At 37.1% G+C, this 26,422-nt stretch overlaps 1 protein-coding gene across 10 annotated transcripts in view; it reads right to left on the minus strand.

Annotated features, from left to right (window-relative positions):
- CDK14 (cyclin dependent kinase 14) overlaps positions 1-26,422 on the minus strand; it is a 721,053-nt gene that overhangs the window by 357,652 nt on the left and 336,979 nt on the right. For all 10 annotated transcript variants that reach the window (XM_077857033.1, XM_077857032.1, XM_077857025.1 and 7 more), the window contains one exon: positions 19,015-19,094. In XM_077857033.1, the coding sequence (XP_077713159.1) occupies positions 19,015-19,094 (80 nt within the window). The remainder of the gene's footprint in view (positions 1-19,014; positions 19,095-26,422) is intronic.

The following is a 26,422-nucleotide window of genomic DNA, read 5'->3' on the forward strand; positions in this document are numbered from 1 at the left end:
CCTTTGCTATTTTACATCTGGGTAAAAAGAGCAATGAAGATGAAAATAGTGGCCATTTTGGTGACAACTGTACGATTACTTAGGAAGAGATTGGAGTCTGACACAGCACCACCTGGCAGATTTCTTTTCATCAGTGGAAACAATGCTGACTCCGAATGCAATGGGATCCCTGGTCCATGGCATTCACAACAGAGCTTGGTTTGGTCCTGCTGAGCTCAAGGCAGTCACAGCACATTCAAGGAGTCACATAGGGTGTTTGAACTGGGGGCTGAAATAGCCAAGGCTGGAGGTGTGGGCTGGGAAGCCAGCACAGAGAGAGGTGCCAGCTGGTACCATAAGGGTAGATGAACTTTCGTGAGGAAGTGAGGAGGATCAGGGCCAGGAGGGGTGCAGGTCGCCCACATGAAGCAAAAAGACGAACAGACCTCCAGAGAGAAGAAAGAGGACTTTAAGATGTCAGATTTAGCAAATAGAAACACAACACAGGATGCCACTTAAATACTGCAAGGGTCATACAGTCCTCAGTGGTGGTAGCAAACAGTGTCAAATTATAAAATGGTGTGAAGGATGACCAAACATTTGAAAAGGTCATGAGTTTTCATGAAATAAAAGTCACAGATAACCTTTAAGGGAAAACATTCAAGTTTTTAATTTGCAAAATTCTATAAAAGAGTACTTGACTTCTATGTTTGAATTACCATGCCTGCTTTCTAAACTTAATATAAGTTGGTTAAATTATTCTTGTACCAAAATTATCTCAAATGGGGGGATTTCACTGCCTCTCATGAGAAAGGGCAAATGTTCAACTTGAGAGGTCCCCATCTTCCTATTGAGGGAAGTTAACATTCCTCAAAAAGCTGGAAGCCCTCAAAAGACTGGTTTTCCACATTATTATATGCATTATAAATGACCATACAAAATCTTTTTTTTTTAATTTTTATTTATTTATGATAGTCACACAAAGAGAGAGAGAGAGAGAGAGGCAGAGACATAGGCAGAGGGAGAAGCAGGCTCCATGCACCGGGAGCCCGACGTGGGATTCGATCCCGGGTCTCCAGGATCGTGCCCTGGGCCAAAGGCAGGCGCTAAACCACTGCGCCACCCAAGGATCCCGACCATACAAAATCTTAAAGAAATGTCTCTCTCCTCTCTAAAGGCTACAAATTGCTTAGTGATTACATTAACTCAGGGGGCCCACAGCAATTAAGAAGACAGTTTCCTCCATGTTTATTTCTATGAAATTTAAAAAAAAAAAAAAAAAAACTGCACTCATCAGGGAAATGAAAAACATGAATTGCACTTATTAAACATAAATTATCTAAAATAAGCTTTTAATTTGAAGAGATGTATCAATGTATATATACATGTGCATGTGTGCAGAAAGAACTGTATCCTGAAAATATTAACATTTAAAAAAGCTTCCTAGATACCCTCTGGGTCACATAATACATAACAAATCACCTCAGTTACTTTCTTGTAAACAAAGAAAAATAAACATTCCTCATAAGAACAGTGCACAGGGTTGAAAATCTCAGCTCTTGACTGTCATCTCAAATTTGCTTCTGCATTATACTTTATCCCTGAAATAGAAAAGACCATATACTGCCCTCCAATGACACATAAAAGCTTCCACTAACAACTCCATGCACAGACCAAAGCAATAATATATCACCGTACTTAAGGATTTGCCTTGATGCTTTATGAAGCCTCAAAGCAATACCCAGGTTTATCAAATCATTGAAATAATATGCCCATATATTTCTCTGGTCATTTTTTTGCTCCAAGAGTAGTAATATGTATAATAATACGGCAGCCCATGAAAAGTTTGGGTAACAAATAATATGTTACCCAAAAGACTGGCCCTTTTGCTCTTTATCAGTTTAAAGATTTTGTTTTACTAAAAACATTTTAGATTGATGAAGGTTTAACACCAGTAATTTTTTCCATCTTGTGCATAAAATTTAAAGTTGAGGGAAAATATCCCTAGCAAACCAAGTTTACTATAAGTTGAGTGACTTTATTTTTAATGGTTTAGCTAAATTGGAAATCATAATAGCATGGGCTTGTTGGCTTCAGTACTATTAATAATCTATTAGATAAAAACCTTGTGGAAATACAAGAAATATCTAGAAGTACAGTTTTTCAAACTGGAGCTAAGCTACCAGAAGTCTCCTATTCTGAAAACTTCCAAGCCTGTGTTTGTTTAAAAACTAAACTGTGTGATAAGCAGCTATACTTTTATGTTTTCCGATTTTCAGTTTGATTTAGCTCCCCTGATAGAGCAACGCTTCAAAAATATTTTCTTTTGCACTTATTACTCCACTATGTGCAGTGTCAATAAGTTCTGCTATATTAATCACTTTATACAATAGCAGGATATCTATAGTATTTGATTAGCCTATGTTCCCAAAATTTGATTGGTTATGGGTGAATCCCTGCCAGTAACCTTTAATTGTTTTCTAAGTTTAGTTCATGACTCTGCCAGAGAGGACTAAGAAAGGAGCTCTGAAGTAGGAGTCGGGGTTCTGGTCTGCGGCTCAGGGCCAATGAAGCAGCATGTCACTTAAGGGTAAAGTCTTAACCACCATAATTCTGCCTCTGAGAAGCAGCACATCCTGGCATTAACAGCTGTGCTGTAGAGTCAGATGGACCTGAGTTTCAATCCATCTGGTAATCTGTCCGTGGAGTTTACTATCTGCTGGTTAGAATGAGTGGGTGGTAGGAGTTATTGCTTCCTTTACACCACTAACCATCTACAACATTCCAAACATAAGAGAGGCAGAAGGAAAGACCTATTTCATATACAGAACAACCCTGGAAGTCCCCAAGAGCGTGGAAATGTTTAACTGCTTCCCATAAGATTTACAGAATAATTATAGAGTAATTAAAGGCATTTATTTTTTTTTCATATTAAAGGCATTTAGAAAGCAAAGTCATAATAGACAACTATTTATTCTGTGACTAGCATGCATTCAGCTCTTTTAAAAATATTATCTCAGTCATCTTAAACAAACCCAATAAATCTGCTGCTCATCATGGAAATTGCCTCAAATCTCTGACCAAAGAAGAAAAAAGCCCCTACAGAAAAATTAATCCTAGTCTTCATCAAGGAAGTTTTATAATCATAAGTACTTCTGTGAAACCAAATTGTCATCATTAAAACTGACCCTTGCTGCTGATTCCTGCCCCCACTAGCCCAAAACTTTAGGACAGAAGGAAGAAGTATCAGCTCACATAAGACAGAACCATTGCCAAGTTCTTGCTTATTATTTCCCTTAATTCTTTTTCTTGGTCCCTGTTCAAATTGTTAGGGCTTTTAAAAAGTGCTATTATCAATTCAATTCTTATGAGTACATTCAGGAACTTGACTGAGATGGCGCGTGTCCAAAGAATGTAAATGTCTCACACTAAAATTTCCTGTAACTTTCTACTTCCAAACTTTTCCCACAATAAACTATATATTATTTCTACACATGGTATTAATTTGCTTTTTAAAAAATTAAAACACGAATCATTTGATGGTCTTTTGAAGAGTTCCACCGCATTCCAAAATGTCAGAAGAAAATGAGAAATACAGAGAAACCTACATGACGTAGTTTTTTGGCACGTTCCACCAAGATTAGATATAATCTGTGGTGAGAACTGCATTTTAAAGATGTAATTCACTGCCAGATCTCTGACCACCTTTCTCCACAGTAATGACTCATATGACTCTCACTCTGGGCCTGAACTCTGCTGATCTTGGTAGTTTGAACAATCAATCTACTAAACTCTCTGGGACTCAGTTTGTTCTTTTGTGAAATGAAGGAACCAGGTCACATAGTCACTCAAGTTCTCAGCTCTACAACCCTACCATTTAGGTTATTTTACTGGGATAAAAGGCTATCACCTCAACTTAGGCATATGTAAACATCTATTCAATCACTCTGACCCTAAAGTTCCTGTACTTCTGGCTTCCTGTGTCTGTAAATGGTTCTGTCCTCCTCAAACTCACCCTTCCTTAAGACACTCAAATTGTTCTTGGCTCCTTACTAATCCTCTCGACTAGACACATTCTTCCTTTTCAGTGTCTTGTTCTATATCCTCTTTCCCAGACATCATGATATTCCCTTATGGATCCTGGGGCTCTAGGATTTTTCCTCACCAACTATCTCAGATGCCCTGACCATATTAATGAGCCAGCATTAACAACTGAACTCATGCTATAGTAACACATGTGACAATAACAAAAAACAATTAAAAAAAAAAAAAAAGGAGGTCCTAGAAACTAGGACTTTGCATAGAACATACACCCAGATTACCTTTTTAGTAGAATAATATTGAACAAAAGAATAGCTAGAGTTTTCATCAGAAAACATCTAGGGGCAATCCACACACCCCACTGTCAAGAGATTTAAATTCCTCTACCCCAAACTGATAGGAAGTGATTTTTCCTACCTGAGTTAGCTACCTTGACAGGCATGCCATTCTCTGCTCATTTCTCCGTATATATATATCCTACCTATCTGCTATGGTCTGATTGTGGCTCTCCCTTCAAAATTCATATTTTATAATCTTAACCCCCAAAGGTGACTCTATTAGGAGGTGGGGCCTTTGGGAAATACTTAATGTTCTCTCAAAAAAAGACCCCCACAGGGCTCCTTTTTGTCATTTGATAATATATGGGTAAGCTGGAGACTGGTGTGCCCCAACCATCCCAGCACCTGATCTCCCACTTCCAGCCTCCAGACCGTGAGCAATAAATTTCTGCCATTTATGAGCTACTCAGTCACTGGTATTTTATTACAGCAGCCTGAACAAATTATATACTATCATTTAAACTCAGTCCAAATCCCATCTCTTCTATCACACCAGAGTTCTCTTTTCCTTTTCATTCAAAAACTACCAGGGCATTTTCATTACTGCTTAAATTCATTAAAATGCTAACTGGAGTCTGGGTTAGTTCCATTTTGGTGACAAAAGGGAAATATCTAGTATATGACTAGCCAGGGCTTGCTTCACATCACAACCTTCAGTATATAAAGGCTATAATATAGTTTACAATTAAAAACAACTGAACCATATTATAAAGTATAACATAAGTGCTATAAATAAATGCTAGAGGTAAGTGTATAAGCAAACAACAACAACAACAACAAAACAAGCAAGATGAAGTAGCACAAAAAGGAAAAGATTATTTCTGTGAAAGTTAGGAAAGGTCAGAAAGAAAGAGAGTGCACTTTAAACAAGGTCTTAAAAGACGGTCACAGCACAGGATGCCTGGGTGGCATGGTTGGTTGGGCACCAGACTCTTGGTTTTGACTCAGGTCCTGATATCAGGGTCCTGATCTCAGTGTCATGAGATCAAGCCCTGCATCAGGCTCAGCACAGAGACTGTTTGGGTTTCTCTCTCCCTCTCCTGCTGTCCCTCTACTCCCACCCTCTGGGGGATAAAAAATCAATCTTTAAAAGAGACAGACAGAGAGAGAGAAATGGTCAAAGCAGAGTTGCAGAGAGATGGGAGAACTCGGGCTTGAGAAAGGGCAAGGGACATTCCCTCCTCCAAGATAGAGCTTCTCTGGCTGCTTCTCCACAATGGAGTCATAGAAGTTCAACCTGTCAGTTGTCATTTTTAATCAGTATCTTGGCGGCATAAATTATACTGTGATATTTTGCTCATACTGGGTTATTGTGTCTCACTGAACAAATAGTATGTTGTGATTAAAGTTGTTTGTCAAGAACTGACAGCAGTGACACACGGCTTCAAAAGGTTCTTCACTGGAACCTCATAGGATATCTCTCTTCCTTCTTCCAATTGGTGAGGGCAGGTCAATTCAGCACATTGCTGCTATTCCTTGTCTCTGCCTTCCTAGAGTGATGAGGGCTATACTAGCACTGATGTCAACACTGTGAACAAGAAGACAGCTTCTGACAAGCGACCGGAATGATGCTTTTTTTTTTTTTTTTTACATGTCTGATGTAAAATGTGACCCGACAACATTGCTCGGGTCTCACCACTTGTCTCACTAGTTTCAAGGCTCTTTGGACTTATCAAGAGGTTCCCTCTCACTCTTCCCTCTGACAGACTTCTGTAATTGTAGTCCTATACATTCAAGTGCCAACATGTTTATCTTTCTCTGTTAATAAGTTTTAAGATCTGAGAATAGAAGGGATCAGTTTTTATGGTCAACAAAACAAGTTTTATTTCTGATAATGAAAATAAAACAAGTTTAGAGAAACCATAAAATAAGAGACAGATTTTTCTAGGTTTTGCAAAGTAATAATTAATAAAAATGTAATGATCACTAGCATTAACACATTTTTAGTGAAGTGTGCATTTTTAGCTAAGCCTATAAATTATGTATTTTAATAAAATTAGGAGAAAACTTCTTTGAGGTGTAATTTACAAACCATAAAATATACCTTCTGTAAGTATAAGCTTTAATGACTTTCAGTAAATCTACAGAGTTCTACAGCCATTACAACTCAGATTTGTCAAATCCTATAAATAACCTAGCCCAGGGACAATCTCATTTCAACAGAATGGGTGACAGTTTACAGTCAATCCCCACTCCCAGCTCCAGCCCCAGGCAACCATGGGTCTGCTTTCTATCTTCACAGATTTGCCCCTTCTGGGAATTTTATGTATATATGACCAGGCATATATAACTGAGCACAAGTTTTCAAAGTCTAAATGTGTTGAAGCATATTATCATTAGTTAGCTTCTTTTTACTGCTGTATGGATATTCAACACTTTATCAATTCAACAGCTGATGGACATTTAGATTGTTTCCTGATTTTGGCTATTCAACATGGTAATGTTAGGAACATTCATGTATGTGTCTTTTTATAGAAGTGTGTTTTCCTTTTTCCTGGGAGATAATATGATATCAAGGAGTGGAAATGCTGGGTTGCATGGTAACTTCATATTCAACTTTTAAAAACTGTTAAAATGTTTTCCAAGGTTGCTGTACCATTTGATATTCCCAGCAAAGTATGAGGGTTCCAGTTACTCCACATCCTTTGTCAACACTTAGTGTTGGTCTAACTGATTATAGTCATTGTATTGCGTATACAGTCACATCTCACTACTGTTTTAATTTTCATTTAGTTCATGACTAACAACTTTGAGCATCACTTCATGGGCTTATTAGCTACTGGTACATCTTCTTTGGTGAAATATACACTCAAATTGTTTTCCCATTTTAAAATTTGGGGGAGGTCTTCTAATTGTTGAGTTTTGGAACTTTTTAAATATAATTTAGATATTTTGGATATAATCTTTTATCAGATATATTATTTAAGAATATTTTCGCCTAATTTGCAGCTGATCTGAAAATGTCTATAACTTTCATTTTTGAAGGATATTTTTTATTAGATGTAGAATTTCTGGTTTATGGGTTATTTTATTTTGTTTTGTTCTTAAGCATTTTGAATATGTTATTACATTGCCTCTTACCTCCTCCGGTTTAGATAACAGGTCAAATCTTAAACATACTCCTCCCCCGACCCAAATGTAATGAGTTACTTTACTCCTATTGCTTTCAAGATTTTCTTTTTGTCTCTGTCTTTTAGGGACAAAGTTACACTATGATGGGTCTAAGTTTTGGTTTCTTTATATTTCTCCTAATTGGAGGTAATTTATCTTATTGAATTAATAGATTAATTCCATTTTTCAACAATTTTAATAAGTTTTTGTCAATTAATCCTTCAAATATGTTTTTGCCCTTCTGTCTCCTCTTCCTAAGACTGTCAAGTTCCTTTCCAATATACATGACATATCTATTTTTTAATGAATATTAGAGTCTCTTTGTTATTATTGTCCTTGACTGTTCCCCTACATTAAAGGATTTACTTTAATCTAGAGCTTGAAAGTAAATGACACTAAATTCTGTCAGTGGTCAAGACATTGGTCATGAATTAATTATGTTTAGTTTGTCATCCTTTAACTATTTCTATTAATAAATCATACATAATTTATGCAGCAACAATACAATAGCTTCTCAAATGCTGAGAAGTAACAGAGGTGCCAATGGCTTGAATTTTTATACAGCAACTTATAGTAGCATTGATAATAATGTCAAGACAAGTAGTTTATATGTAGATTATGGACTCCTAGAACTTTCTTAGATTAGAAATTCTGAAGAGAACCATCTTTGAAACAAACACTTCAATTAAAAGATCCCCGTTAAAATCCTAACTTAGTTTACTTGTAAACGGTGTGATACAGGACAATTTATTATCTCCAGGTCTCAATTGCCACCTCATAATATGGAGATATTCATATTTTTATGTAACAGGATTACTGGGAGAATTAAATGAGGTACCACTTTTAAAAGGTAAGCATACACTTGATGGGATGAGCACTGGGTATTTTTTTTTAATTTTTTTTTTAATTTTTATTTATTTATGATAGTCACAGAGAGAGAGAGAGAGAGAGAGGTGCAGAGACACTGGCAGAGGGAGAAGCAGGCTCCATGCACCGGGAGCCCGACGTGGGATTCGATCCCGGGTCTCCAGGATCGCGCCCTGGGCCAAAGGCAGGCGCCAAACCGCTGCGCCACCCAGGGATCCCAGCACTGGGTATTATACTGTATGTTGGCAAATTGAACTTCAATGAAAACAAATAAAAAATAAAAATAAATGAATAGGTAAGCATAATAGATACTGAAAAAGTCCATGGAGATTTTTAGCAAATTATAAATGCCTTCAGATTAGAAGTAGTTGCATAATCCAAAAAATATTTTAAATATAAATGTATCATAGCTCACTTTAAATTTTTTTATTTAAATTTTAATTTATTATTTTTAATTTTATTTAATTTATTATAACTTATTTAATTTAATTTATTAAATATTTATTTAAATTTTATTTAAAATAAATAAAAATATTTTAAAATATTAAAAAGTATAAATGAAATACTTATATTTGTATTTCCAAATATAATTGGAAATCTCTATTTCCAAATAAAATAGAAAATGTAATATAAAATTTTTACAAACTTAAAGCAGACAAAAAATAAATTACTTTATTAAAAAAGTCATCCTGGGATCCCTGGGTGGCGCAGCGGTTTGGCGCCTGCCTTTGGCCCAGGGCGTGATCCTGGAGACCCGGGATCGAATCCCACGTCGGGCTCCTGGTGCATGGAGCCTGCTTCTCCCTCTGCCTATGTCTCTGCCTCTCTCTCTCTCTCTCTCTCTCTGTGACTATCATAAATAAATAAAAATTTTTTAAAAATGTCATCCTTTAAAATTAAAGACATGCAAAGAAAAACATGATTTTCATAGTTTTAAAGTCATATGATCTAACAGCTTGCAAATTTTTTGTTGATATCAATTGGCAGACATCCATCAAATTATTCATACTTACAAAGAATAACAATTTTGGCAATTTACATAAGCTTACTTAAAATCAAAGTCTAGACTCATGGATCTTTATCTTCCATTTAAAGAAAAACTTGTCTGTCAATTGTCAAATGCTCTGAAGCAATTCATGTTAATTTTTTCAGTGACAGACATAAAGGATTATTATTAGAGAGTTTAAAAGAAATATTTTAAACAAGATAAATGTGCATCACATTACAGCCTGTGTGTATGAAGCATACTGATGATACAATTAAGGATCCTTTATCCAAGTAATGATTCATGCTGGTACTATTATTTTAATAGTGAAGCTGTAAGATCATATAGTCCAAACCCCTTCATTTCAATGAAGAAACTAAAGGTTAAATATGTTAAGTGACTCGCTTATGATCATGTAGCTGGTAGCATACTTTTCACCAAGATTCAACATTTTCTGACTTGCTCTATAATGATTTCCCAATTTCACCTCTATGCTTAGCAGCCTGAAAAGAATCCATATATAATTTTGATCATAGAGGTTTCTTTTCAACAGAGATGTAGTAGAGTAGAATAACACTGAAGGATTTGGAGTTTATTCACTCATTTATTCTATCCCTCACTCACACAACATGTACTGAGTGACCATCGGGCATCAGGCATTGGCCTGGGTACTGGGTAGAAGACTCAAATATGCAACTCATTTGTACAACTTCGCACAAAAATCTCTTTAGATCTCAGCTTCCTAATTACTAAGATGAAGATAATATCAACATTCCTCACAATGTTGAAAGACTAAACAAGATGATGTACTTGGAAGTGTGGGGTAAGGTCCCCAATTTAGTACAATTGACACGTTATCTAAATTGCACCACCGTATTAACAATTGCCAGATCTCAAATTAACATGATCAAGATTGAATTTATAATCTTTCCTTTCCTATAACCTCTGTAGTATTTTTCTTATTATTGGCTCCACTATCTAACCATCTAACTATCTAATATTCTGAATATTCCCATTTCTATCAAGTCCCATGTCTAGTCAAACACCAAACCCCATCAGGTATCCCTCTTACGTCCTTCCCAAACACATTCGTCTCCTGTTTCCCCCCACTGCCAAGGCCTTTACACAGAACCTCATCATTTTATGCCCCAAGTACTTTAATAATTTTTAGTCCCTCTAAACTGGCTGCATAACCTAAACTGAAAATAGGGAATTTCAGTAAAGATCTAAATGTAGAAGGGTGAGACTCCTCACAACCTGTCTCTTACCCAATCCCCAATATGTGGGCAGCAAACTTAAATCCTCTGGACAAGAGATTAAATAATCGTTTACTATAGAAACATAAACCTCTTTCCCAGAAAAGACCCTCAACCGTGACAACTGAGGGGCTGTGAGAAACAAAACCAGTTTGCCCACTCCAGTCAGCCTACTATGGAGCCCACCAGCCAACATTTTGTACCCAAGAAACTAGAGCTTACAGTCAGCATATTAGTACCTCACTCTTAAATATGAGTTGACGATCAAGATCTCGAAGCAGTTGGCATATACTTTCAAAAAGATAGAGAACAAAACAGATACACAGAAACAATAAAACAGAGACAATACAGAAAAAAACTCGGGCAACCCCGGTGGCTCAGTGGTTTAGCGCCGCCTTCTGCTCAGGGCCTGATCCTGGGTCTCCATAGTCCCACATATGGCTCTCTGCATGGAGCCTGCTTCTCCCTCTGCCTATGTCTCTGCCTCTTTCTCTGTCTCTCCCTCTCTGTGTCTCTCATGAATAAATAAATAAAATCTTTAAGAAAAATACAGAAAAAAAACTCAAAGGTACTTCACATTTATCTTCAAGGAGATATGAGACAGTAACTCTTCATCTTTAGAGAGGTTTCCTTTGAGTTTACCATCTAAATCTTCTGAACTTTTCATCTTTGTTAACGTATTTTTATTTCCAAAAAATACTCATGTTTCTTTATTTCTATTTTGTGGCCTCATGTTTATATTTAATGAATGGAACATTCCAACAATCCTATGAGGTTAGTAGTATTCTTATCCTCCTTTTACAGGTGGGTAAGTTAAGGAACAGAAAGTTTAAGAGGCTTGCTCAAAATCACACATAGAAATGGAAGCCAAATATTAATCCAGGGACTTGGGCTTCACAGCCTAGGCTCTTAAGCACAAGGTGAAATTGACTCTTGCTGGTCATTTTTCCAGTTGGTTATAATCGAACATGTAGCCTGAGCACCACCAGCACACAACTGAGAAACCCCTGGACAAGGATCTCCAAAATCTGACTAACTTCCAAATTAGCTCATGTGGGATTAATAGGCCTCAAACAATGATAACACAAATTGTGCCTTTAAAACAATGCCCATAAAACAGGTGAATTCAGCAATTTCTAAGCTGAGCACACAATTACTGAATCCTAACAATGATTAAGACCCTTAAAGACACCTCACTGAACCTGTTCCCCACTGCATAAGGCCTGATGTTGCAAGAGCATGGGGGAAAGACTCATTAAGAATTGTGTTTACAAAAAAAAAAAAATAAAAGAATTGTGTTTACAATCTGCTTGTTAATTCAGAAATTATTACAAAGTGATAATTCAAAACACTGATATTGATAAAATACAGAGGAACAAATGGCTGCCCCCTCTCCCCAGCCCCAGCACTGTTGTCTGCTTCTGTTACAGAAGGAGCTTATGTTCTAGAAGCCCCTCTTCCCATCAGTGTCCACCCTTTCAATTCAGTTTCTAGGAGGCCAAGTGAGAAATTCCAAGTCTGGGAATAAGGAAGGAATGGATGTCTCCCAAAAATACATGTCCAGGAGCACCTCAAAATGTGACCTTATTTGCAACTAAGATCTTTGCAGATATAATAGCTAAGTTAAGATGAAGCAAGAACCTAATGGGGTAGGCCCTAAATCCAACAACTGGTATCCTTATAAAAAGAGGAGAAGACACACAAAAAGGGCCATGTGAAAACAGAGGCAGAAACTGTAATGATGCAACAGTAAGGTAAGGAATATCAAGGATTGCTGGAAGCCACTGGAAACTAGGAAGAGACAAGAAAGAATTCTTCCCTTAGAGGCTTCAGAGGGAGCATGGCACTGCTGGGCCTTTGATTTTGGACTCTAGCCTCCAGAACTGTGGGAGAATAAAATTCTGTTCTTTTAAGCCACTAAGTTTGTAGTGCTTTAATAAGGTAGCCCTAGGAAAGTAATACAACACCCCAAACATGAAATGAAAATAAAAGGAAACTCAAATTGGTTAATTACCAAGTAAATTATAACTCAAACCTAACATTCAGTCTTCACAAGCAATATGTCAGATAGCTACAAGAAAAAAAATATCCTGTGGTTAAAAAACTGAACAAAAGTAAAGAGGCTGTGATGTGTGAAAGATGTGACGAAGAAAATCAAATAGTACTCAAACACCAAAATTTTCAATGGCTCAATTAAAACCAGCCTTATTTTCTATTTTGTAACTAACAAATTTATAAAAATAATATCAATAACTTTGATACCAAATTCTCTGTACTATTAAACTTACCAAACTTACTGTACTATTAAATATATAACATATATTTGATATATACCATATGTACCATACATATATACTATAGGACTAAAAATATTTTGATTATATAATTAAGTTATAATTATATAATTGATTAACAGAGGATCAATTATTCATTTTACTAGCAATTTAACTGTTGCCAAATGAAAGATGTTTTGTTTCTTTCCTTAAGCCCTCTTTGATTTTTTTTTTAACTATCTTTGCCTTCGTGGGTATTTCAATTTTTATTAGAAATCTGAAATGTTTCCCTAATAGAATGAACAAACCAAAGAAAAGATTCTTTCTGAAAAAGGGTAGGGAGAGGAATAGACAGAAAAACTGGTTGAAACATATAAGACTATTCAGATGTGTATTTTAAAAAATACATACATGCAAATGATGAGTTAATACTAGATAGTTTATCATTACAGGGTTCTTTTTCTTCTACATGCTTACTTACTACTTTCCCTTAACTACACTCACTGCTGAGCCGTTTTTCCTTTCTTGTTTTTGACCTTCCCTGTCCTACATGGATGCTGCTCCCCCAACTATTACTGCATAATGTACCTCCACGTTTATAAATAAGCTTTTCCCCTACACCTGCCCCCCTCCAAAAGCTGCTTTTGCTTACCTTAATTTAATGGCAATAAAGCAGCCCAGCCCTCTGCACGGAACAAAAATACAGCAGAAGTTCAAATTTTCTACTTAAAATCTCTGTCCTACAGTATAATGTTTGAGTATGGACTCGAGTATGAATGTGCAGGTTGAACTTTCAGTTCTACCATACACTAGCTATGACGTTGGCAAGTGACTTAACATCTCCATGCCTCTCATTTTGTATATTTTTTGAAGACTTTATTTGAGAGAGCAGAAGAGAGTATAAGCAGGGGAGAGGAGCAGAGGGAAAAGGAGAAGAGAGCCCACTGAGCAGAGAGCCTGACGAGGGGCTCCATCCCAGGATCATGACTTGCCAGAGGCAGACGCTGAACCGACTAAGCTGCTCATTTTAAAACAGAAGTAATGAGGGGCTCTTGGCTGGCTAAGTTGGAAGAGCATGCCACTCCTGATCTTGGGATTGTGAGTTCAAGCCCCACATCAGGTATAAAGATTACAAACAACAACAACAACAAAAAGACACCCTTTTTGTATATGCACAATACATAAGCACATATTAAATATTGTCCTTTGGTACTATTAGTATTTTAACTTTAAATTGTTCTCTATTAGAGTATCTAGATTTCTCTTAAACAAAACTCTTGCCTAAGAAAACTATTAGGTATTCAAAAACTCACATAAGATAATAATTGGTTCACTTCTATTCTTTCTCTGAACAAATCTTAGCCAAAAACAAAACAAAACAAAAACTGCTGAACATCTACAAATAGTATCACAGAGCAAGAATACAGACATTTTGAAGTTGTTTATAAAGATGGGATAGCTTGGCGCATATGGGTGGCTCAGTTGTTTGGGTGTCCTACTTTTGATTTCAGCTCAGGTCACAATCTCAAAGTCCCAAAATCGAGCCCCATGTCAGGCTCAGCGTTCAGTGTGAGGTCTCCTTGTCCTTCTCCCTCTGCTCCTCCCTCTAACTTGTGTTCACTCTCTAACAAATAAATAAGTAAAATCTTCAAAAAAAAAAGATGGCATAACCTAAGACACTTCATCTACTTGTTTTCAAACCATCCCAGTATCTGCTGACTCTAATACATACCATCAAAAACCATGACGACAGCATATGAGAATAAAAAATAGAAAAGCTGGCCCACAGCAGTGCTGCTTAATTTTTCTAAGCTGCCATCAAAAATAGAATGAGTCTCAAAGCACCTGAACCTAAATTAAGCCAGTAAGAACTCTAGCTCTGAGATAAAACTCAAAGTCCATCTTTGGACATAAATCCAGGTAAGATTAGAGTTGCTGGCGAATATTTCTACTTTAGGCGAAAATTATGTGTTAAAATCTAAATTCCCAGGTAAGCTTATAAGTGGCAAGCTGCCACTTGAAAACTACTTTTCTGTGCATACTGCTTTCTTACTTTGAAACCTTCCTGCTGTTGACATTTTGTGAACAAGGAAATTGACCAAAACAGCAGAAAACGGGCAAACTCAAATTAAAGTGCTTCATCTCAATTGAGCAAGCTGTGCTACACCTTCATCAATGTGAAGATGTAAATATGTAAAAATGCAAAAATGAACATATCCCAAATTTCACCCACCCTGTCCCAAACATTTCAAACTCTATCACCAGATACACAGAGGAGTTATTTTGCATGAATTATTAGTAATAGCAAAAAGGAGCAACAGTGCTAGCTTTTGCTTCCACACATACATAGGAGAAAAATGAGAAAAACAAGACAATGAGAAGCAGGAATGAAAAGGCAAGAGAGGAGCAAATAACTAGAACTGACCCAAAGTTTAATTCCTGTCTCTCTCTCTCTCTCTCTCTCTCTCTCTCATGAATAAATAAAAATTTTTTAAAAATCATGGAGACATCAGATTTTATTAGGAAGCCTCAAAATACTTTATTCAACAGAAAATACAATGTTCTTTTGTGATCTGTTCCTCCAGGCCTCAACAACTCTTGCAGCATTCTCTCATCTCCAGAGTATTCAACCCCAAGTTTGAAAACCCTGTGGGAAATCAAAACCGTAACACAGGGGGATCCCTGGGTGGCTCAGCAGTTTAGCACCTGCCTTTGCCTCAGGGCGTGATCCTGGAGTCCCAGGATCGAGTCCCGCATCAGGGTCCCTGAATGGAGCCTGTTTCTCCCTCTGCCTATGTCTCTGCCTCTCTGTGTCTCTCATGAATAAATAAATAAAATCTTTTAAAAAACAAAACCGTAACACAGAGGGAGGTGGTTCCCAAGAGATGGCACAAACCAACTCCTGCATTCTGTGACCAGGGTCCCAGAGGCCTAAAGCTGTGAAGGGTGGTTACAGACTGAATTGTGTCCCTCAAAATTCGTATGCTGAAGTCCCAACCCCAACACCTCAGCCTGTGACTATCCTTGAAGATAGGTGGTTTTCAGAGGTAATTAAGTTAAAGTGAGATCATTAGAGTGGGCCCTAATCCAATGTGACCGGTGTCCTTACAAGAAAAGGCGATGGGACCCAGGTATAGAGGGAAGATGATGTGAACCCACAGGAGAAGATGGCCATCTATAAGCCAAGGAGAAAGGCTTGAAACAGTTCATTCCCTCCTGGCCCTCTGAAGCAGCACCCTGATACCTTGACCTCAGACTGCTAGTCTCCAGAAGTATGAGACAATAAACTTCTGTTATTTGAGCCACTCAGTCTGCGGTGCTTTGTTACAGGGGCCCTAGCAAGCTAATATAGGTGACTTGCCTCACATCGTATGGCAAGTGATGGAAAACAGAGCCAGAATCAAATCCAAATTTCCAGACTCTGATATCCATGGGACTTTCCACCTCACTACACTCCCTTTCAACTTACCTCCCTGTTTTTGTTCAAAGTCTTCTCCCACAAAAATCCCAGAATTATCCAACTTGTTAAGGACCATGCTAAATATATACTGTTGATGCTGAACTCTTGTGAGCTAATCTCCCACATCACCAAGAAGACATTTTTGCATAGACATCTCATGAACTAGCAAAGTCTAAAACCCAAATCCACTACTCCACAGAGTTACTATGATTCTATTTTGGAACCTAAGAAAGTCTAGGTACAATATCCAACACCTTGGACAAGTCATCTAACCTCTCTAAGCCTCAATTCCATAGTCCTAACACACATTCCACAAATACAAAAACCCGGGACACCTGGGTGGCTCAGCGGTTGAGCGTCTGCCTTTGGCTCAGGGCATGATCCTGGAGTCCTAGGATCGAGTCCCACATCAGGCTTCCGGCATGGAACCTGCTTCTCCCTCTACCAATGTCTCTGCCTCTCTCTTTCTCTGTGTCCCTCATGAATAAAAACAAAAACCCTTTGAAGGGGCCATGTGAAGATTACAGTAACCGATCTTTTGAACTGTAAAGTATTAAAAGTAGTACAAATTACTTCTCTCTCTGGCACCATGTTTTTACTCATTCAAACTCAAAACCATTTCTGTTTCCTTCTCAATAACCAGTAATTCACCTTGCTCTGACAGTTCTTTCTCTATAAATCATTTTTTGTCACTACTTTCTAATAAACCCAAGTCCTCGTAATTTCAAATCTGTACAACTCAGAGACTGATTTATCAGCTCCCAGGTTCTTCCTCATCTAATCTATATCATATCCTAATCTCAGATTTATCTTCCTAAAACACTCAGCTCAGAAGTCTTCAGAGGCTCCCTAATGCACAGAACAGGTCCCAGCCCCAGAGCCCTGTACTCTATGACACAACTGCATCACAGGGCCAGTTTATCTCAAGGCTAAGCTTACTTCATGCTCAAGGGTCTTGCCTCATACCTAGCCAGTATGAACAGATCACCTAACAACTTCAATTTGGCCCTACTTGTTTCTCCTCTTGAACTTTCCACTGGTGAGTCCAACTGTCACAACTGGATCTTCTAATATCTTTATAAACTTTCTCTGACTAGGGCACCTGGGTGGTTCAGCCTGCTTCTCCCTCTGTCTATGTCTCTGTCCCTCTGTGTCTCTCATGAATAAATAAATAAAATCTTTAAAAAACAACTTTCTCTGAACCTTGAACCCAGGCTGGCACAAACAGCAAGGGTAGGTTAGTAAACTGCAGTGTAAATCCCACACATTAGGGAACACTCCTGCTGCCCAGATACATCTTCCTCCTGCTTCTCTCTTGGCCCAGCATCTCTCTGCCCCCTTTCTTACTCCCTAACACCCAGGGTCTACTATAAGTAAATCCAATAACACTTCGCCTTGCCTCCCTCCAGAGCTCCAAGGGAACCACTGCCCCATCCCAGCCAGTGGTTTCCAATCCCATCAGACCTAGCAGCCTCTTTATATAACAAATATTTCATAAAGATGCCTTTGGGGGAACATTTTCAGCTAAGTAAGAATGATGGAAACCAAATCAAAAAGGAGAATGAGATGTGAAAAAAAGTGAAGACAGAAAGGAGACCTCTCAAAAACAAATGCAAACCACTGTGATAGTTGTGAGAAACAATTCCAACTCATGACAGGCTGCATTTAATGCATCACTACCTTAATAATATTATTGCACTAACTCACTCAAGTTATCTCATTGTGGGCCAGCTATAGTTTCTTCAGTGCATTCATATGTGGAATTTAAGGGGGAAAAAACATACAAAAAAACCCAAAACAACCCAAAAAACAGAACTTATAGAGAACAAACTGATCCTTACCAGAGAAGAGGTAGGTGAGGGGATGAATGAGGCAAGTGAAGGGGATTAAGAGTACACTTATCATGATGAGCCCTGAGTAATATAGAGAATTGCTGAACCACCACAGTGTACACCTGAAACTATTATAATGCTATGTTAAGTATATTGGCATTATTTTTTTTTAAATGTCGTAGAGGGAAAGCTATTAATACTAGAAGTTCTGAAATTGAACTGAAAAGTTCCCACTAACAGAAATATTTTATCTCTTGAAGTAGAAAAACTATGCAGAAATAAAGCAAAATATAAAGCAATTTTATTTTACAAAAATTAAAAACATATGTAACAAACTATGTTGTAAAAGGAATTTTTAGAAAAATGACAGAAAGAAAATATCACAACATAAATGATGCTAATATATAAAGAGTATCTATAAATCAATAAGAAAGACCAATAGGAAAAATAGTAAAGGGCAACACCAAAGAAATCAAAAAAAAGAAGAAATACAAATGACTAATAAGGTAGCATGAGCCCACTATTGTAAGGACTTTTCTTAAAAGTCATGAATATAAAGTAATGCTAGATTAACGTGTACCTTAGAAACCCTACAAACAAAACCAGGCATATAAAATTCTTCAGTCAGCTGTAGTCTCACCATCAATACACAGCAGGCTTTATGTCCCTGCCCTTGAGTATACAGGATTCTTATTTTATTTAACATGACTTGATATGATCGCAAGAGATACTGATTTTTGAATTTCAGTTTACACTTTCTAATGAGATATAACCATATAATTTACAAACTGCATATCCAGAGGTGAGTAATATTTAAACAGTTACAAGGCATCATACAAACACAAAAGCAAAGCAAAGGAGAAAATGCATACCTTCCCTGATAGCTGTGAAAGGTGTACCTTCTTCTTCTTGCAGCCTGATCACCTTCAGAGCTACCAACTTCCCATTTACTCTGGCAGAAACGAAAGAAAAAATGAGAAGCAAATCCATGAAAATATGTTCCCGTTATGGTTCTAATTTCCTTACAATTTATATTTTATGCATTTTTCCACTGAAAATGTCAGTGACTCAATTATGCCACCACAACAAGATTAATTTAAGTAAGGCTGAGAATTTCATATCATCATCATAAATATTCACATTTTAAATATTCTCATTTAAAATATTCACACTTGCCTCATCCAAGATTTAACCGCAGTTTTCCGTGATTTACTCTATGTTCCTTCCAGAATAAAACTAGTACTTAACTAAATCACCACGTTTGATCAATTATTCTCAGATTAATTAGAAATCAAGAAGTCAAAATAACTCCCTCCCTTAGTTTTTCCAACAGCTTCTTCATCTCCTTGGCTGAAATATCTTTATCTTCAGTCTTAAGCTACAGTCACTCAATCCCCAGGGTCAGAAACTCGACACTCAGACTTCTCTCCTCCCTCCTCTTTTTCCTCTTCTATCTCTCTCTCAATATCATCTGGTCCTCCCTTTCTCATTATTTTTAACTAGAGCCTCCTAAGATTATATTTGGTCTGATTGTGTCTTATGATACAAACAGTATATCATCAAAATAAAAGTTATGAATATTTTACTATTACAAGATTACACAAGATCTATCCAAAGCAGATGGTTCTTCCAGATGCATTCTAAATGTGTATCGGCTCTAATTAAAAGTCATATTGCACTTGGCAGATAACTTTTTTATCTAGTCAATTCTGTGAACAAAAACATGACAATCTACATTGGTCTTCTAGGTGAATGCTCTCCTCTACCTTTACTAGGCCTAGCAGCATACTTTGTTAAAAAGAATACGTAAAACAAGCACATGTTAAAAATGTAAAAGGTACAAGAAGGCATTTGATGAAAAAGTAAGGATCCCTGGGTAGCTCAGCAGTTTAGTGCCAGCCTTCGACCCAGGATGTGATCCTGGAGTCCCAGGATCGAGTCCCACATCGGGCTCCCTGCATGGAGCCTGCTTCTCCCTCTGCCTCTCCCTGTGTTTCTCATGAATAAATAAATAAAATCTTAAAAAAAAAAAAAAAAAAGAAAAGAAAAGAAAAAGTAAGTGTTCCTGCTACATGTTCCTTTAGCCACCCAGCTCCCATCCTTTGAGGTCACCAATTACTATTATGCATATACACTCACATACACACATATGGTAGTATGCTTGACAGAGTACACTGTATATTGTTTTTACCTTAATAAACTTGTGACTTCGTTATAAATTCATAGAGAAAATTTTCTACTGCTTTTGAAAGACCACAGGGTACTCCTTTGTACAAATGTAGTATACTTAACTTAATCCCAGGCTTCTCTTGATGGTCATTTAGCCCGTTCCCAATATTTTGCCGCTATAACATTGATGGCAATAAATATTGTTGAAGATGCAACTTCATTCATGTAAAAAAAATATCTGTAAGATAAATTCCTAAAGGTAGAATTTGCAAGATCAGAACGTATGTGCATATTCAAATTCTAATTCTGATGAATAGTGGGAAATTATCCTACATGGAGGTTGTACCAACTTACACGTCCTATATAGCAAATGTAAGAGCTCCTGTTACCCTCTTCACCTATACTATGTTATCAACCATTGACTTCACCAATCTGATAGATAAAAATGGTGTCCCGGGATCCCTGGGTGGCGCAGCGGTTTGGCGCCTGCCTTTGGCCCAGGGCGCAATCCTGGAGACCCGGGATCGAGTCCCACATCGGGCTCTCGGTGCATGGAGCCTGCTTCTCCCTCTGCCTATGTCTCTGCCTCTCTCTCTCTCTCTCTCTCTCTCTCTCTGTGACTATCATAAATTAAAAAAAAAAAAATTTTTTAAATGGTGTCCCATTGGAACTGAAATTGCAACCACCACATCTTCAGAGCTAATGGAACCAGCAGACAAGAACTCAGGTGGCATCAGTCTGAAACAAAGAATGAGAATGAACCCCATCCAATTGGTAAGGTTTTGCTCTAAAAATTGCTACAGACACAAAACTTGAAAGTCCAAGGAATTTAGCACAGCCCAACCATCCTAGTGGCATTCCTTATTGCAATGACTGTTGAAATACATTGTTGGTTATGCTGGGCTAAGGATATCTGAGTACAAAGCTCCACAATGTGCCATCTTCTCAGGGTTAGGAGTTGTTTAGTTTTTCCTTGTCTTTCAGCTGGGATGACAGGCCAACTGCTTTTCTGCTGCAGCTCTTCTTTCCTCAGTACATTACCTTGATTTTTCCAATCCTGCCTGTGCCCCAAGGACCTAGGTGCAGGCAAAAAAATTGATATGGAGTCCAACTGGACACTGTACCTCGTGCTCTCACTTTGTCCCTTATGATGAAGGAGGGGGGATATCTCTGGCGGGGCTTGAGGCTGCAATGCAGTCACTGCTGACATCTGCATAGATTTTTCTCAGCCCAGTTGAGCTCATCACTGGCTCCCCAAGGGAGGTAGTAACTGGTTCCAGGAACTGCTTGGAACTTTCCCCTCATTTACAGATATTTTCCCCTCACCCATAAAAAACACATGCACACAACCTTCTTCCCACGAAGCTTTTCTACCTCCCTTGAGATTGCTAAATTATATGCACCATGAGCTGAATTCTAGAATACAGGGAATTCATGTTTTCGAAGGTCAGATACTTAGAACACTCTCAGACCATGAAGTGTGATTCATTCCCCTATGAGACACTGAAAGGAGAGAAACCTTCAACTGAACCCATACTTTACTCTTTAAATGCAACTAGAGGTAGAACACCTCTAAGTAATTTCACACTTCGTGTGCATCATTTTTGTGGCGAGAAAGTTTTTTAACATATTTACTATGATAACTGCATATGTGTACCAGGTCCAGATTAATGGAATTCTGATTCTGAAGCCTAATTCTCCACAAATTGAAACTACAAGCATTAATTTCTTATAGTTATGAAAATAACAACAGCTAAAAACATTTAGTTTTATGTATTATATCACATAACACTAAAAATCTCCTTAAAATTTATACTAGACGGGGATGCCTGAATGGCTCAGCGGCTGAGAGTCTGCCTCCGCTCAGGGTGTGATCCTGGGATCCGTATTCGAGTCCCACATCAGTCTTCTTGCAGGGAGCCTGCATGTGTCTCTCTCTCTGTCTCTCTTTCTCTCTCTCTTCGGTCTCTCATGAATAAATAAATAAAATATTTATACTAGACGAAGAGCTCCAGGAGTGAAGGAACTCCTTCTGTTTTGTTATGTGCCCAGTATTTAAAAGTGCTTGGTGTACAGAGTTGGCTTTCTAAAGCTTTCATTGAGTGAATACTGATAATGTTAATATACTGATAATTCCTTTCTTATACCAGAAAGATAACTCAAGAATGAAGTATAATAAAAAAAAAAAGAATGAAGTATAATAATTGCTGCTTTCAAAAGTGTTAAAATCTCAAATTTTAATAAAGTTTTCATGTTTGGTTTAAATATTTATTATCTTTTTTTCAAATTAAATGTGTAGCCTCTTTGATTTTGATGCATGCGGATGTGGCAAGTTTTCATTTCCTCCAAGTTTTTGAGTCTATAGAATGCTTTGTTAATTAACCCTTTTGTATCCAACAGCCATGCTTCAAAACCTCACTATCCTTTAATTATCTGCATCTAGACCACTAATCAGTATCTCCCTCTTCTTCACCTGCTTTAGTGGTCTCCCATTAGGAATCATATTGATTGTCAAATTGCTCTTTATCCTTAGAGTCAACAAGACTCTCTTTTCTTAATTAGTTTTTCTCTACATGTCTAGATTCTCACCAGCTACTGAACCCCTCAGTTTCAAAGCCCTAGTAAAAATATTAAGTCACTTGCTCCACTTTTGGAAAAACTACCTTTGGACAAAAATAACATTACCAACTTTCTTATGGTTTTTTTGTTTGTTTATTTATGAAAGACACACAGGGAGAGGAAGAGACACAGGCAGAGGGAGAAGCAGACTTCCCACCGTGGGACTTGATCTCAGAAACCTGGGATCATGCCCTGAGCCTAAGGCAGATGCTCAACCACTGAGCCACCCAGGCATCCCAACATTACCAACTTTCTAATGTTCAAGCTTTGGTGCATATGTTTTTACAAACTTTAGCACAGACAGAAATACTTGAAATTTCAATTTGCTAACTCTAACAAAATGTCATTTCTTTTAAGATACCTAAAGATACCTGTTATTCTATGAAAATAACATAGAATAACAAAGAGATGTTTGTAGCTAATAACTACCTTGTATAGTTTAAACTATTTTATTAAAGATCCAAAACATATACTTCAAATATTTTGATTTAAGTTCTTTAGAATAATTACAAAATTCCAATTGAATCAATAAATTAGAGCTGTTTACAGGAAAACATTGAAGATTCCTCTTTAACAAGTCTCATTAATTAAATCAAAAGCTAATGAATAGAAGGCAATCAAGGCTCGATTGGCAATGGAGATATTAATTCAGGTGATTAACACAGTAAAAAAAAATACTTTTAATTGTGTTAATAATGCTACAGAACATTCTATTGGAGAGACTGCCAGATTTTATCTACTTGTCCTAAGCTATTTAAGGAGCTGTTTTAATTTCAGAGATTCTTCATTATCCTCTAATTCTCCCAACAGCTCACTTGGCCAAGCTCACTTCAGGCCCAGGGATGAGTGAGTCACTGCTTTCATCTGCCAGTCACACAGAAAGAGCTGTCAAAGGCAGGATGAGGAAGAGCCAGGGGAATGCCCATGCACAGAGCTATCCACACACAGAGACATGGGGATACTAGGTGTCCTAGCAGAGCCATGTTGAAGTGGATCCAGCTTTCAAACTGGTTCTAACAACAAATCCAAATCTCTACAAACTTGAGAAACTCTGGCCACAGTTCTGTATGCCCTAAATTTGTAAATAATAAAATTATCTTGCGGGAGTAAAGCAAGATTTAGGAGTTCTGGATAAGGAGCATAGCCTTTTCATTTTTTTCATGTGTTTGTTCATTTAATATTAAAACCTATAAAGGAAAATGGCCCACTTCGGTTAAAATTTCTAGGTTTAAAAGATGATGCACAGAAAGAATTTTCTTATGAGCAAAAATTCTCAAAGAAAAGCCTCAAAATTTTCTATTCTATTAGTTACCTCAAATTCATAGGATAATTTAGTACAATAAAACAAAATTACAAATATTATCTAGGTCATCTTTGAAAATAGTGTCCATGTGCTAACACCTAGAGGAAATTATGTCTAGAGGATACAAAGGAAATTAAGGCAATACACCTAAAAGAAATTTAATATACTCTGGAAAATTTAATATATTCTGCCTCTCTTCCATTATGACTTTGTCTCAAGAGAAACTGCTAGGAAATAATACCAAGTGCAGACAGATACAATGCCTGCTTCCTTCCTGTATTTGTCTAGAAGCAATAGAAGTAAATGTGGATACTACTGAGGAAGCAACAATGGCAAGCTAGTATATCAAGGACAATATATTATTGTCCAATAATAAATATTTATATATACTTATATTTATAAATAAAATAAATTTTCAGCAAAGTCATTAAAAATTTTTAAAGGTACTATTAATAGTGCTTCTTTTGTTAATTCCCTCTTAAGACACTGACTAAAGTGCTGACTTACTGTATTACATACATATTTCAAAAATTTTAAATTTAACTAAATACTTGGTCTCACTATCTCCATCTAAATTCAATTTTTATTCAGGTTTAAATGACAAATTATCTCAATACTATTAAATCTTTGCAATTCTGCAATATCCTAAAAGTGCTATTTACTATATTACTATCTGAAAAAATAAATTAGAATTTCAAGGTCAAGTTGCCAGTAATCGCATTTCATGCTAAACTTTACCAATACAGAGAGAAGACTAATAAGATCCAAAGATTAAAAAGAGAGTAGTATAACAGCTATTCATTAGAATGTGACTAGCAGTGCAAAAAGTCTGAGTATTTAATGCAATGAGAAATCTGTTTGATGGACAATTATAACCTTTCAGAAATAAGTGATTGCATAATTCATCACTACCAATGTTTCGCCAAATGCACAAACTCTTGATACTTTGAACCAAATTTAGAGTGACATATACTGTTCAATGGAGAACACAGACTAATTACATTTCAACAATTTTAAACCAGCCAACTCCATACCTTTCCAAAAATAAAATCTGTAAACAAAAGATTTGAAAGTCACTACCTTGGGAGCAAAAGTGATTTCAATGATCACTCAGGCTCCCAAGCAAAAAAATCTTCGCTGATTTGATTGTTTCTCCTTGTCCTCTCACTCTGGAACAAAGCAGCCCCTCAAAAGACTTGATGGAACTCAATTTCCCTAAATTACTCCACATTTTTTGGTTCTTATGTTGAGCCAAGATTTGCTTCCTGTAACTTCCACTCTCTGATTCAAGTTCTGAACCCACAAAGACTAAACTAAATGCTCTTCCGAAAGACAGTCCATCACTTAATTAAGTTTTAATATCCTGCCCCTAAATCAACAAATTGAGAGACAATGAATGATTATGTGCTTGAGATAAAGGGACAACACAGACATGATCCCTGTGCTTAGGTCTCCCCAAGGAGACAGAGTGCCAAGGAGAAGCAAGAGGCTCTCACTCATCCAAGGTGGAGCAATTAAAGCTTCACTAAACTAATATCTGTAATTGAAAACTCTCAGATAGGGGGATCCCTGGGTGGCTCAGCGGTTTAGCGCCTGCCTTTGGCCCAGGGAGCGATCCTGGAGTCCCAGGATTGAGTCCCACGTCAGGCTCCCGGCATGGAGCCTGCTTCTCCCTCTGCCTGTGTCTCTGCCTCTCTCTGTCTCTCTGTCTATCATAAATAAATAGATAGATAAATAAATAAATAAATAAATAAATAAATAAATCTTTTAAGAAAAAAGAAAACTATCAGATATGTTGAATTCAGAGTACTATAAAACAATATTATTAGTTTTAAAACTATTGAGGAGAATATATCAAGCATCTACTTTCCCTCTTCATAACTTTCATATACACTGTCCTTCACTCTAACAAGATAGATGATATGTGGAAGTCTTTCCTTATATATGTACTGCATATGACAAATGAAGAAGGAATGATAGAATTTGAATAATACCATTCTTAACCATAATCACTAAATGGATTAGTAATAGTTACTAAAATCACACACACAAAAAGGCTTCCAGATATTATGCATCTCCTGATGGAAGCACTCATCCCCTCCTATGGAACACATACAACCCAAATCCAACCAAGTCTCAATCTAACTACTTATTTAAGGAGATAAGGTAACAAGTTAAATGATACCATT

The sequence above is a fragment of the Canis aureus genome, chromosome 18, assembly GCF_053574225.1.
Source record: "Canis aureus isolate CA01 chromosome 18, VMU_Caureus_v.1.0, whole genome shotgun sequence".
Taxonomy (NCBI): Eukaryota; Metazoa; Chordata; class Mammalia; order Carnivora; family Canidae; genus Canis; species Canis aureus.